General features: G+C 37.8%; 1 protein-coding gene across 1 annotated transcript; it reads left to right on the top strand.

Annotated features, from left to right (window-relative positions):
* The first annotated feature begins 3,862 nt into the window (after positions 1 to 3,862).
* LOC146004637 (innexin inx3-like) lies at positions 3,863 to 11,739 on the top strand. Its single transcript, XM_083143537.1, has 2 exons — positions 3,863 to 4,038; positions 10,348 to 11,739. Exon 2 carries the CDS (start codon positions 10,383 to 10,385, stop codon positions 11,370 to 11,372), a length of 990 nt encoding a protein of 329 aa, XP_082999663.1. The 5' UTR covers positions 3,863 to 4,038; positions 10,348 to 10,382; the 3' UTR covers positions 11,373 to 11,739.
* The last annotated feature ends 1,482 nt before the right edge of the window (positions 11,740 to 13,221 follow it).

The following is a 13,221-nucleotide window of genomic DNA, read 5'->3' as shown; positions in this document are numbered from 1 at the left end:
TTCCAATATAATAATAATAATAATAATAATTATTATTATTATTATTAATATTATTATTATTGGCATGCTTATCTCCTGGTATTTGCTCATCCCCAGATACAAATTCGTGTTGCGCCTCTGCTTCATTATATTGCACAACGAGTACTAATCTGTATCATAACAGTTGTTCAAAGTTGTTCTCGCACTATCTCGGCCCAGAGCCAAAACGAACGAACTGTAGAAAGAAAATCCAAAACACATTTCTACCTCACTCAAGGATTATATGAATTGAATTGAAACTCTGCAGCTGAATATGAACGTGGTTTCAGTGCGAAGCTAACCTTCAATGAACAGAGTGAAATTAAATATTTGCTGGATCATAGAACACATAAATCAATCAATGAAATCAATTTTGGTGATATCCGTTGTTGGTGTTTTATTTTCATGAGATATCAGATAAAATTACTATTTTAAACCTTCAGGGCCTCTCAGTTGGCGGAGTGGTAGCATCGTCGCCTTGTAATCAAGGAGTCCTGAGTTTGATACTCTATGGCGGCACATAGTTGTTCGAATCCCACTTTAGACTGCATTTCCAATCCCAATTAGTCTTACTATTCATAAAGTGGACTTAAAACACCAACTCAATCAATCAATGAATCATTTCAAACCTTCGTTTTAAAAGTTATTAAAACACAAAAATGGTTATGACTAAGACGTTTTCTCCGGATATCAACCAGGTGATTTCCGGAGAGGCTTCCGAGTTTTAGATAGCTAACGTCACTCTCATCATCAGAGTGAAAGAAAGCTTCAAAAATTACTACAAATATGGTTATTGTGGGACATTACTGCATTGATTTGAAATTTATATTTTCTAAAAATTTCTGTGGGCTATAGCACCTTCAGCCCCCCCTCTGCATACGCCAGTACTGCATATTTAAGTAAAATATATTTTTTGTTAAACTTGTTGGTCAGAAATGGAAGCCATTCGAATCGAGGATATCACAAAGTATTGATTTGGTCAATTTTACTTGGCATTTCTCCCGGTTTTGACTAATCGCGAACATGAGGAGGAGTGCTGGCATAAAATTGATGAAGGGACACCTACAAAGAACATCCATGTCCAGGGCGGGATTCCAACCATTGACCACTGGTGCCCTAGCGCGCTACAGTAGTTACTCCGCTAGCCAGATCGGCTTTAAAAGTATTAAATAACTGATTAGACGTTAAGATAAGAAAAGGAAGGAAGGGTATTGTGAAAATGCGAACGTCAATTGCCTGTAACGTAAACTGAGAGGCCGGCCTCCTTTCTCTCTCTCACCCTCTCTCCCTGACTTCCGAAGAGTCCCGATCGTGTACGAGCGCGTGGCGAAGCGGGCAGTGGACGTACAGAGCTTGTTGAAGCAACGTTTGAATGGAATATTCAGAGCTGTGCAGGGAGCGGAGCACACCCAGCGCTAACATGTGTTGCTAACACCTCTACGCCTTGCCTCCTAACCTATCAAAGTAGGCATTATTCGAATTCTAACTGCAAATAATGCATGCAAGTTAGTTACCAGTGTTAAGTTTGGTGCTTTCAGCTCTTTTGAGGAACCGCTTTTTGCGATGTGTTAGCTGCTGAATGTGCTCCACACCAATCTCGATTCAGAGAGGGAAAGTATTTTATTTCTTTGAGGAAAGGGATATCCAGGCGAAATTTCCTTTCATGATTAGTGACATAACTAAAAACGCGCTACTTTTAAAATGGGTCAAAGTACAATGCAAACGTATAGAGAAAATGCATGTTACTGAAATTTTCTGGGCGGTGTGTTTGTTACACAGAAAGGTGTCTGTGTTCTCATTTAGAATTTCATTATTTTCTAAATCATATTATAATTTTTTAAAAAAGTCGCGTGTTGAAGAATAATTATATACATATAAGAGTTAAAATGAAATAATTGATTGATAGATTTAGTTTATTTTACTTGGCTTTCTGCCATTTTTGGCTAATTAGGAAGATGAGAATGAGCGATAATATGATGATGTTGACGAAGGGACACTCACAAAGAACATCTATGCCCAGGTGGGGATTCGAACCTGAGGCCCTTGTCGTGGCGCGGTGTTATAACCAATCAGCATTAAAAATAAATAAACGCTAAGTGACGATCAAGTGATCCATTTCTTTAATGCGAGAAACATTTACAATACTGTCATTGAAGTAGCAAATAATTTTTACGAGTAGCTTTAATATAAGAAATGTAAGAGGGCTAGGTCCTCACAGAAAGGCCTTTCATTGGGCGACGCGTGGTCAGAACATCCAGTCCCATCGTCGCTGTTTTCTGTCCTAGACAGACACCTTTATTCTCAGATATCTAATCGAGACTAGATTAAAGTGGAATTTGAACCAATGCCTCCAGGGGAATCGAACCTTCTGCTTCTTGATTATAAGGCGAGAGCGTTAATCACTACATTATCCTTTACAATCACTATCCCGACTTTTTCGAACAGCAGTAGACGAGATTCAGGCAATATGTTATATTTTATTTTCTAGGGCCTATATTTTAACATACTACTGTTAAAAAAAAATCACATCTCCCCTCCCCTCTCCAACAATCCCTGCTCCGTCCAGTGCCTACCCTTCCAGAGACAGCACGCTTCGCCACTGATATCAACTCATTGTTATCAATCATATATTTTTCAGCCTTATATCCTTTTTATTTATCAGTGCTATTGTGTCTAGTTTCATTTTCATCATCGTTTCCTCTTCAATATTTCTGAACTTACTTACTCAATCATATTCCACAATCCATTCTTATATTCTAGTCTTCACTGTTCAATTTTCTTTACCATGTGAAGTTTTTCATTTTTCTATCATTTCTTATCATCTCTTCTTTTCCTCTTACTGAGGCAATGTTTCTTTCTTTCCATCAAGTATCCGCGTATCTAGATAACTTGGATGGATTTCTGCAGCAAACGATGCGTCTTGGCAAGGTGTGTGTAAAACTAAAAAAGTATCCTTATCGCCAGAAGTGGTCAGTAGGGTGATTCTCAAATAAACGATTCAATTCATATAAATTTAGCTGTGCTATCAACTTCGCCAAAAACGTCGGCACACCCACCTCCCTCTTTATAGGAAATGGCCACAAATCGTCGTATTAGAACCAGAGGAACGTATTTCTAAAAATACGGTTTTCATTATTTTTTCTTTTTAAAAAAAGAACTCGTTTGAAGGGCTTTCTTTGCAGTCATATCTTCAATCCTTATCAGTAAGGTGGATTCACGTTCCTTCAATTTACTGACTTTTTTTAAGAGTCAGATATATCCCGAAGAATACATTATTTTTACTCTTCTGTATATTTGACAAATTAGGGTTACATCTCTCTAGTTGTCACAAGACGAAACATTATATTACGTACACTCACCAAAATGGAGGATCTTTACTGGGCAGAGTGCTTTGATGCACCGTCTTACGGACACACGTACGAATCCCGGCGTGAATATGAATGCCCTTCTTGAGTGTCTTTCATAGTCATCGTCACGATTAGCCCAACGTGACGAAAAATAAGGAGCATAAAAAACTATTCTGGGTAATTCTACAGAAATAGACTTGATTTTCCTGGCTACATAAGAGGAAGGCTTACGAAGACCGTAAAGAAATAATTAAATTCTACCGATCGTAAAACCCACCCACTACGATATCCACGGCCACAAACCTTGCCATAACCCATTCTTTCCGGGTGCCAATGCGATAAACCAAAATCTGAAAACGAGGAATGACGCAGGCAACCGGAGTCAGGTGTCGCATTCCAAAAGAACAAACGTTCCCTGCGTAGGGGGAGGGCGGGAGGAAACAGAAGTGGTTCATTGGATTTTTACTTGGCTTTTATCCATTGTTCTTTGGCGACTTGTGCATGACTCGTTACTTATTTGTGGAGCGGATGTTTGCAGCGTGCAATGCGCCCGAATAGGTCGAATGGATTAAATGAATGCGCATTGCAAAGAATTAAGTTCTTGAAGTAGCATTTTACTGGCGGGTCGAGACAGGACCGTAAGCTAAGGATTTTCTTACAATTTGCCTTAAAGGTAGGAGAGCATGAAAAATCATATGCACTTTGCTTGTCTTCTCCATTGTTCTCCTGTATTTCACATCTTAACAACATCAATTTGCTTACCCTTTCTGTCTATTTGCTTTTCATTGTTCAGGTTCTCTGTCTGCATCTCGACTTTTCTACCTGTCTCTTTTTCATATTCACTCTTCACACATTTCCTTTTCTTTTAATTCACCATTATCTAATGCTATTTTACTACTCCTTCTCTTCTCTTCTTTGTATTGATCAGTGGTGTTTGACCTTGAATTGTTTGGACGTTATGAAACTAAGTACGGTTGTTAGAAGTTAAAACCACTCACACGAATCCTTCTCTTAACACACACGTCTTGCGATTACTTGTTTTCTCCCTCCCTTTATTGATTGTCTTTATTCCTGCATTTTCTCGTTTTCTAGTCTTTGATTTAATTCTACCTTGTTCGAGCTCCTTTCCACCTGTGTTCCTATCTTTTCTGTTTTCTTCCGCACGTGTTATTTGTTATGTTCATTCCTACCATTTTCTTCTCCATAGTACATTCCTTCTCATATTAAACTGCTCGTAGTGCCGGTTAACACGTAAGGACAGCTTTAAACGAAAGCATTTTCTTTAACATTGATGTCATGACCAAAATGTCTCCGTCTAATGGCATTTCAGGTGGCAAGGCATATTTCATGGCATTTCCCAAGGATAAGATTGTTCCTATTTCCGTAGCATATTTCGTAGCATAACTATTCAGAAGGGATCTCTAGGTCACGAGAGAAGATGTAATGGCGGCCGACTGAGATGTAAACAACGTAACACTTTACATTTTTTCCATTTCACTTACTTAAACGGGCAAGCAGTGTGTGCCGGCCACAGTGTAAAATTGATATGTGAAGAAGTCTACTTGAATATGTTTTAACAAATGTTTAATAAAAAATAAAGTATTTAATAAGACATCACATAAAAATATAATTAACGCTAAAATAGAAAAAATGAAAAATATATGAGCAAATAAAACAATTTCCTCACACTATCTTCCGGTCTAATATCTTTCATATACTATCCTGCAAAAAAATACAACAACATGCAATTACGATGATGACGATGATGCATACAAGAATTACGGACATAAGAACGATCATTAGGTTAAATATCATGTTGGGGCCTCCCCGATGTGGCAGTGGTAGCGTCGTCGCCTTGTAATCAATTGGTCCCGGGTTCGATACCCGGTAGAGGCACAAGTGGTTCGGATCCGACTTTGAATTGTAGGTCCAGTCCACATTACCATTACTGTACATAAAATAGACTTAAAACAACAAATCAATCAATCAAATGTCATGTTACACAATTCTTTCCACAGCGATGAAACATAAAAATCTCGCAATAGAAGGGCAAGATCCATTTAAAACAATGCAGTGTCCGACAGATACTGCTTGCCCGGATATGTTACAAAACTAACTTGCCCGGACAAGGGTTAATCGCAAAAGCTAATCGAAATATTACATGGAAGGCTTCCGTGTAAAGTACTGTATGATATATGGATCATGGAAGCGTTTACGTAGCATTTATGCTAGCAAGAATGCTTCCGTCTAAAGCGGGTCTTTTGCTGGCGGTGTCCTGTAATTTCAACAGATTTTAATTGGTTGTAAAAATTCCACAGTAAGAATTGGCTTGTTTAATTAAGAGCTGTTGATATACCCAGACGTCCCATAGTTCATGTCGCAACTGGGAGTGCTGATGCCTGCCGCCATTACGTTCTCCCTCACTGCTAACGAATAGGCAACAATTTTAAAGTTTAAGCCCGTTTTATGTTCAGGGACCCTACTCTAAACCGGGCGCACATTTTAAGGAGGAATTCGAATCATTCATAATTGTTTCTTCCACGGCGAACGAACTATGGCTAAAGGCGCTTTAGAATTAATCTATTATATATCACCATAAAAAAATATAAGACCATTCTTAGACACCGTGATAACGTTTGCATACCGCAAATATCAAAATCTATCATGAAAGAAAATATAAAAATATCAATGATATTTTAAAAGATAAAACTATAATGAATGTAAAATTATCAGCAAACTCACGAAATACATGTCACTTTCATACATATCAAGTTTTTAATTTAGTTCATCTCAGCCAGCCTAAAATAAATGGGTACCTGGGGGCAACCCGGTGCGTGATAAATGCGGCCGGGACATGGTGCTGATCATATCATCTCCAAAATGGCAGAGACGAGAATGTGTGGGGCCTACCCCGCATCCCCAAAATGTGCTTTCATGGCACGGTCCTATATGCGAGGATAACTTCACCTTCGCCTTACAATCAACAAAGAAATCTTAAGTAAACAGTAAATTGCGTATATTTTTGTGTGCATATGGATCGTGTTTATTTAGAGTAAAAGTGAAACACAAATTTCTTAAACTTTGCAACTACAAGAGATGAAACAACGGGAGAGATAACATGGAAGATTTACATTTCTGCAGTAAAAAACCTTGAATATTAGGAATATCAATCAATGTGTTAATACCAAATAAATTGTGATGAAACTGGGTCTTTATGATTATTTTTACGAAAATTGATTGATGAGTAACTAAAAACTAATTGCTTGAAAATTTCACATTCATTTCTTAAAAATTCACCCAGTCCAAGTCAACACCCGATACTGATCTCCATGAAATTTTGTACACTCGTAGCCTTCAGCAAGACAAGAAGTCATATTATGTTTTACTTCTCTGGGTTTTATAGTTTAAAATTCACAGGAGGGGTGCATTTCCAGGGTATGGTTATATCTCTGCCTGATCTTCGAAATAGCGTAGCACGTTCATAGAAAGGATTTTGTTTCAGCACACAACCAACCATCTTGGCTCAATGAACTTTTTATTGAAAGCCAATAAAAGTGCACAGATAAAAAGAGAAAGTATCCGAATACTTCTGTTGTACTATAACCTTGATACGAAGAGCTAATCTAAGCTAATCCTGAAAAATTTGATCTCTTGCAAATCTAAGAGATGTTTCGCAGGATTTAAATGATTATGAAAATATAAATGAAACAGACGGAAGTAAATTAGAATTGGGAGCACATACGTAACGCGATATAATCAGCAGCTAAAGAAAGTATAGGATACCATAAACCAAGAAAAAGTAAGCCATGGTTTGATAACGAATGTCATAATCTAATAGAAATAAGAAATGAGGCTAGACTTAGGTGGTTAAATAACTCTGATGATACAAATCTAAGCAATAATAATAGAATAAAGCGAGAAGTTAACCGCACGTTTAGAAGTAAAAAGAGATTACTTGAAAAGTAAAATTAACGAAATTGAAACAAACAGCAAAAAGAAAAATATCAGGGATTTTTATATGGATGTAAATGAATTTAGAAAGGGGTGGCAACTTAAAGTAAACATGATAAAAGTTAAAAACTGTGATTTTATGGCCTATCCAACATCTTAAAACAACATAGGGATGATGTACGACTTAAAAGAGAGAGAAATGCGATATTTAAGCTCATGAGAGAAATAGGACATGACATAGAGTGAGATGAGGCTAAGCAGATAGGAAGGGAGAAGAGAATACTAGTGAGAAAATGGAAGGAGTCGAAGGAAATAGAGAAGAAAGGTGTAGAAGACACAATGAACTGGAATGGGGGACTGAAGTTAAACAAAGAAAGGAAGAAGGTGTTATATAGAGTGGAAAGTACAAGAGAGAAAGAAGAGAGAAGAAGGAAGAAGAATGAAGGAAATAGAGCGTGAGATAAAGAGTCCAACCACATTCTCTTTCAGGTGAAAGTACAGTTGACAAGGGAAAGCCACCTGCTAGATTGTTCGAGAACTACTTTCTAATAGACTGTAGGGGAGTATTTTTGTGTATGTATATCGTCCTGTTGTGTACCATGTTACATTTGTACTTGGTACAGAGTCTGAAGAAGACCTTGCTAGAAGGTTGAAACGTTACGTTTAGTTTATGTTTTACAAAAAGATCAATTTCTGCCTTTGTCATCATATTGAGTTTTGCATATCATGGAAACAAGACTTAATGTTGTTATACCTGAAAGCACCCCCTTCAGATGGGCGAGTCGGGATGGTTGACGACAACAGCTGCGGAGGCAGGGAGTGGGCCGGTGTTTCTTCCCATTACGGCGGGCGGGCAATGGATCACATTTGCACGCCTCTAGTAGCTGGTGCAAACATCAGAATAACCTTAACCACGCTCTCCTTGCCGGAGAATGTGCTGCGGAAGTTAGGCAGAAACGTGTGGGTGCTAGAACTGAAGTCCTCGTAGCCGGGCAGGTGCGGATCCACGGGGAGGGTGATAGGGGCGATCGCCCCTCCCAACTGCGAGGCATTTGGATATACGTATTATTATGCTTAATACTTTAGAAGACTCAAATGTTCTTTCTTTTGTCACCAAGTTTAACATAGTCGACAATTTTTATTTTTTTTTGAAATTTGATGTAAATCCACTTTCGTCTCATGATAGGCTAATCGGAACTGGACCTACAGTTTAAATTTGGATCCGAACAACTCTGCAATATGCCTCAAAGCGGATGGACTCTTTACACCCCTAGAGAGAATATGGTTTTGTTTTCTTTGTTTATTCACTTTATTCCTTGTATCTGTTCATTCAGTTTACTGTGGCAATGGGAGGAATTACGATACAATAACTAAAATTTATTCCAGCCAGAGGTCCAGGGTTCGAATCCCGGACAGTGATTTATTCTTTGTAAATATCCTCTCATAAGTTTCATATATCATCACTCATCCATATCGTTGCGATTAGCCAAAGGTGGCAGAAAAAAGACGCTAAATAACAAGAATGAAATGAAATGAAACCATCTATTCCAGCCCTGGAACTTTATGTTTGGAAGATTTCTCTGAAATCTCTAAAATATGGATGCTAACGTGGTTCATGTTTATAGTAGGATGTATTGTTTATTTAAATCAGTACAATTGAGGTCAGGTACCCGAATGAAATTCTCCAACTATAACTGCAGGATCCGCCACTGAGCCTACCATTTCAGCAACAAACTTTGGGTACTTCAAAGAGTACATTAAGATATATTTCCCTCTCGCCTGTTTCTCATAAGATAGTTGATTCTCTCTCACATTTTTTCTTCCATTATAACTTTAATATTGTCAGAACAGTTTACTATCATTAATAAATTGTGCTTCCTCTATCTTCCTCTTCCATTTCTCACTCTTATTCTTCTCATTGTCATGTTATCCTATTTGTATCACAAGTACTTTCCCTCAATTTCATTAACTTCTTTCTCATCTTCCTTTGCTATTTTTTCTTCTTTAGATTCTTTATTTCCGTTCATTTTTCCTAAAATCAGTTTCCTCATAATTAAGTTCTGTTTAATTTTCATTTCCTTACATCGCCTCACTTTGGCAATTGATTTAGTTATTAACTTCTACAGTTTTTCTTTCTCGTATTCATTTTTTAAACCAACCGTACAAGATTGTTTGAATTGATGTTTGAAGGCCACTTTATACACATATAGGTTAATCTGGACTGGACATACAGTTTAAAGTGGGATCCGAACGACTATGTGCCTCCAGTGGGTATCGAATCAGGACCCCTTGATTATGCGAGCGACAACGCTTATGACGCTTATGTTCTATAACCAAGAAACCACTAGTATTTCCTTTTATAAGGGCACTGAATCGATAATTATCAATTAAAGGGTTCGGATGTAAAACATGGTAAGTGATATTTTGGTTAGTTTTGAGCTACTTTTTGCTTATAATTATTGTTATTATTATTATTGCGATTTCATTGTTTACAATTTCAGTGTGAAATGGCCACCTGTGATGTATCTGAAATTTTCTTAATAAGTATGTGAATAAAAGAAAACGTGCCATCCTTCAATATTCGAGTAAAATTGTCATGTCATACAATTAACATTAGACTCAGTAAAGCTTCTTAAATAGGTAGATACAACACGAAAACAATTTATCTACAGAATAGCTTCTTATATTTTTTTTTCTTAATGGTCTCAGAAATAACCAAAATGTCACTTACCATGTTTTACAGCCGAACTTTCAATTCATAGTTTTTTAATTGCATCTTCCATTGTAGCTTGTAGAAGCAATGAGAAGAGAAAAGTATGCCCTTAGGTTGTCAATGGAAATATGTTAAATAAGTTACATCAGAAATTATTGGATTTTTTTAGATATGACTTTTTTTTTAAAAAAATAAAACTTTGCTATAAAAAGGCGTAAATAGAATTAAGCTGAAAATCGATACTTGAGATTTACTGTAAATCGTAATCAATCGCAATCTCCTTAAGTTTTTCTGACCATCTCCTCTGCTACATTACAGGTACCTTTGCAAGTATCGTCGCATTCGTGGGTAACATGATGTACTCATTAAAGATGTTCGTGAAAGCTCTAATAGGCAGGTCCTCTGCTCTCACCGACAGCGGTGTGGAGCTTCTGTACAAGTACACATCCAAAGCCTTGTTTCTCTGCTGCATCATCATCGCTTCCGTCCAAATTCTGGGTCAACCGATGAACTGCACTATGACGTCCCAAGATGCTGATGGGACGAGGGTCGTAGACTCCCTCTGCTGGTCCTCCAAGAACTTCCGCTTTCCCCCGAACTCCAGCTTCCACCGAGACACTTACTACAGAGCATACTACCAGTGGATTCCCATCGTCTTCTCTATCCAGGGATGCTTCTTCCTTCTGACCTTCTCCATCTGCAGAAGAGAACGGCAGCTGGTTGCAGCCAATGGACGTCTTAAGGAGCTTCATTCCAAGTGTAACCCACGCAGATGTGACGTCGTTCCTGCGAGTCGGTTTTTCATCCTCACCTGCCACGTCTTCATCTTGGTGAACTCGTTGGTCAATCTGTTCTTCGTCGACTGGTTCCTTGGGAACGCGTTGACTCGATACGGCTTTGGAATTCTGAAGCTACCGTTCCTCGATCAGCCAACAAGGGACGACGTCATACTGACCGTTCTTCCTCGCGTGGTGCGATGCTCGTTGAAAACCAACGGTCACGTGTGCAGCGACGCCATTTGCACAGCGTCGATCAATGTCCTTAACGAGAAGATACTCGTCGGATTATGCCTCTGGTTCGTCACAATCGCCTTCATCGTGTGTCTGCAGATATGCCTCGACTTGGTTCATCTCGGCTTCCTCCTAGCAAACCGTCGGCCATGCCGTGTCTTACGTACCAAACTAGTAGACGCAACGAACAAGCAGATACAAGTATATCTCTCTCCAGCAGGTCACCTTTGCATGCACCTTCCAGGCAAGCCAAGCAACGACATGAATCAGGGAAAAGGCGAGAAGGAGGAAGACGTATCCAATTTACCTACTGAGGCGGAGAACGTGCCATGAATGACCCAATTGTGTAAAATATATGCGGTCAGAAACTGCAGAACAATCAATACTAACTGACTAACATATCCTTTTAAGATTAGGACGTTATAAAAAGTTAGAAAGCTTTTTTCAATGTGTATTTTTCATGGAGAACAAAATATTTTCCTCTGGATAATATTGAAATCATTGTCTTCTTATTGCATGTAATATTCATATTTTTAGTAACAAACTTTATGTTTAAGAAAATATATAATAATATTGTTAATTGTAGCGACAAATAAATTCACTAGAGAGAGTGACGAAATATGTTGTAAATCATAATAAGCTTAAAAATATGTATTGGAAATAGTACTAATATTTTTTCAATAACAATGATTCAATAAATTAAGTAACAATAAATAATAAATTAATGTACCTAAGTGTGTGTTGATAAGAGGTGTACCTTTCCTATTTCATTCACAAAATCACGCAATCTCCAGTTGTTGCCGTGCGAAGAAAGATAACAGTATTGTGAAGCCCCCTGACGAGAAAGCCATTACATTTCCTACTGGAACATAAACTGGTTATTCTATCTGGAGCAGGAAATGCTACAATGGAAAGTACCCTGTTTTTCTTCTTCAGCTGCTACCACCAATTATAGGCAAACGCCTCACTGACATAGTGGCCATACGTAACACAAACTCTATAAACTTGACTGTAGTAAAGATGGTCAATTTTCGAGGTCATACCCCTACCGTAAAATGACTTACAACTGAAACTTATAGTCATTATGGAGCTCTATACAATATCAAATATATAAAAAAAAATTCTGCGTCCCATTTCATTTAAATTAAAATGCAGACTCTCAAATTTTAACGGTGGAATATTTTAATTGTTACGGTAACTTTCAAAAATATTCGAGGCATGAAACATTTCAAACATTCGGAAAGGTATGAAGTTTGAGTTTTTGCTTTACGTACACTTTATGCACAAGTAGGTCAAACCGCGACTGGATCTACAGTCTAAAGAGGGATCCGAACCACCATGTGCCTCCACCGGGCATCGAACCCGAACCCATTTATTACAAGTCGACGACGAAACCACTGCACTATAGGGGAGTCGTTGGATTGCAAAGTGTGAGTTACAGTTCCACCCATACAAAGGGCAATTGGTCCAACAGCTACGGCCAGGAAACAAGTTTAAGCCAATGGAAGTAATTTGCTCATGATATTTTCAATGTTTAATAATGGTGCTCGGTGTTGGTGTATAGACGTGTTGTTTGGTGTATCCATAATAACAACGTGTCTTTAGCCAACAATATTTCGTAAACATACCCTACATTTTCAATTATTGGTGATTTCCCTTGTACTGTTTCCAGTAATTTCACGTACATAAAAAATAAACCGCAGTGTATGTTTCCATTCGCTCATGGACATAAGAGTATGAAAACGTGGAATTCTAAATACTTTGTTTTTACAAATTTCTTTATTGGAAATAAACTAACTTCAGAGTCACCCTGTATAATCACTGAATATTTTGTTTCGTTTTTAGCGTAATATTTGAAAAACAAAATAAAATGATTTTAAAATTTCGGGTTCCAACAAAGTCTTAACTAATAATAATAATAATAATAATATATTACTTAAAAGTATTATATTGTTCCCCCACATTAAACTGTAGGTCCAGTACCGATGAGCCTACTGTTCATAATCAGGATATATAGGGGGAAGTGAACATCTTCGGATAATCTATAGCGTTATGTTGCCTAAGTTTCCATCTACATGCCATACATATCATATATATACTTACTTACTTACTGGTCGGCGCTACAGTCCATGTAGGTCCTTGGCCTTCCTGACTACCTCCCTCCATTCGTCTCGATCCTCTG

Source organism: Lepisma saccharinum, chromosome 22 (assembly GCF_977018435.1).
Source record: "Lepisma saccharinum chromosome 22, izLepSacc3.1, whole genome shotgun sequence".
Taxonomy (NCBI): domain Eukaryota; kingdom Metazoa; phylum Arthropoda; class Insecta; order Zygentoma; family Lepismatidae; genus Lepisma; species Lepisma saccharinum.
The sequence above is the reverse complement of the archived record's forward strand: the minus strand, read 5'-3'. Positions and strand labels throughout refer to the sequence as shown.

Coding starts and splice junctions, on each gene's coding strand:
- LOC146004637 (XM_083143537.1), top strand. CDS start 10,383: ATGATGTACTCATTAAAGATGTTCGTGAAAGCTCTAATAGGCAGGTCC.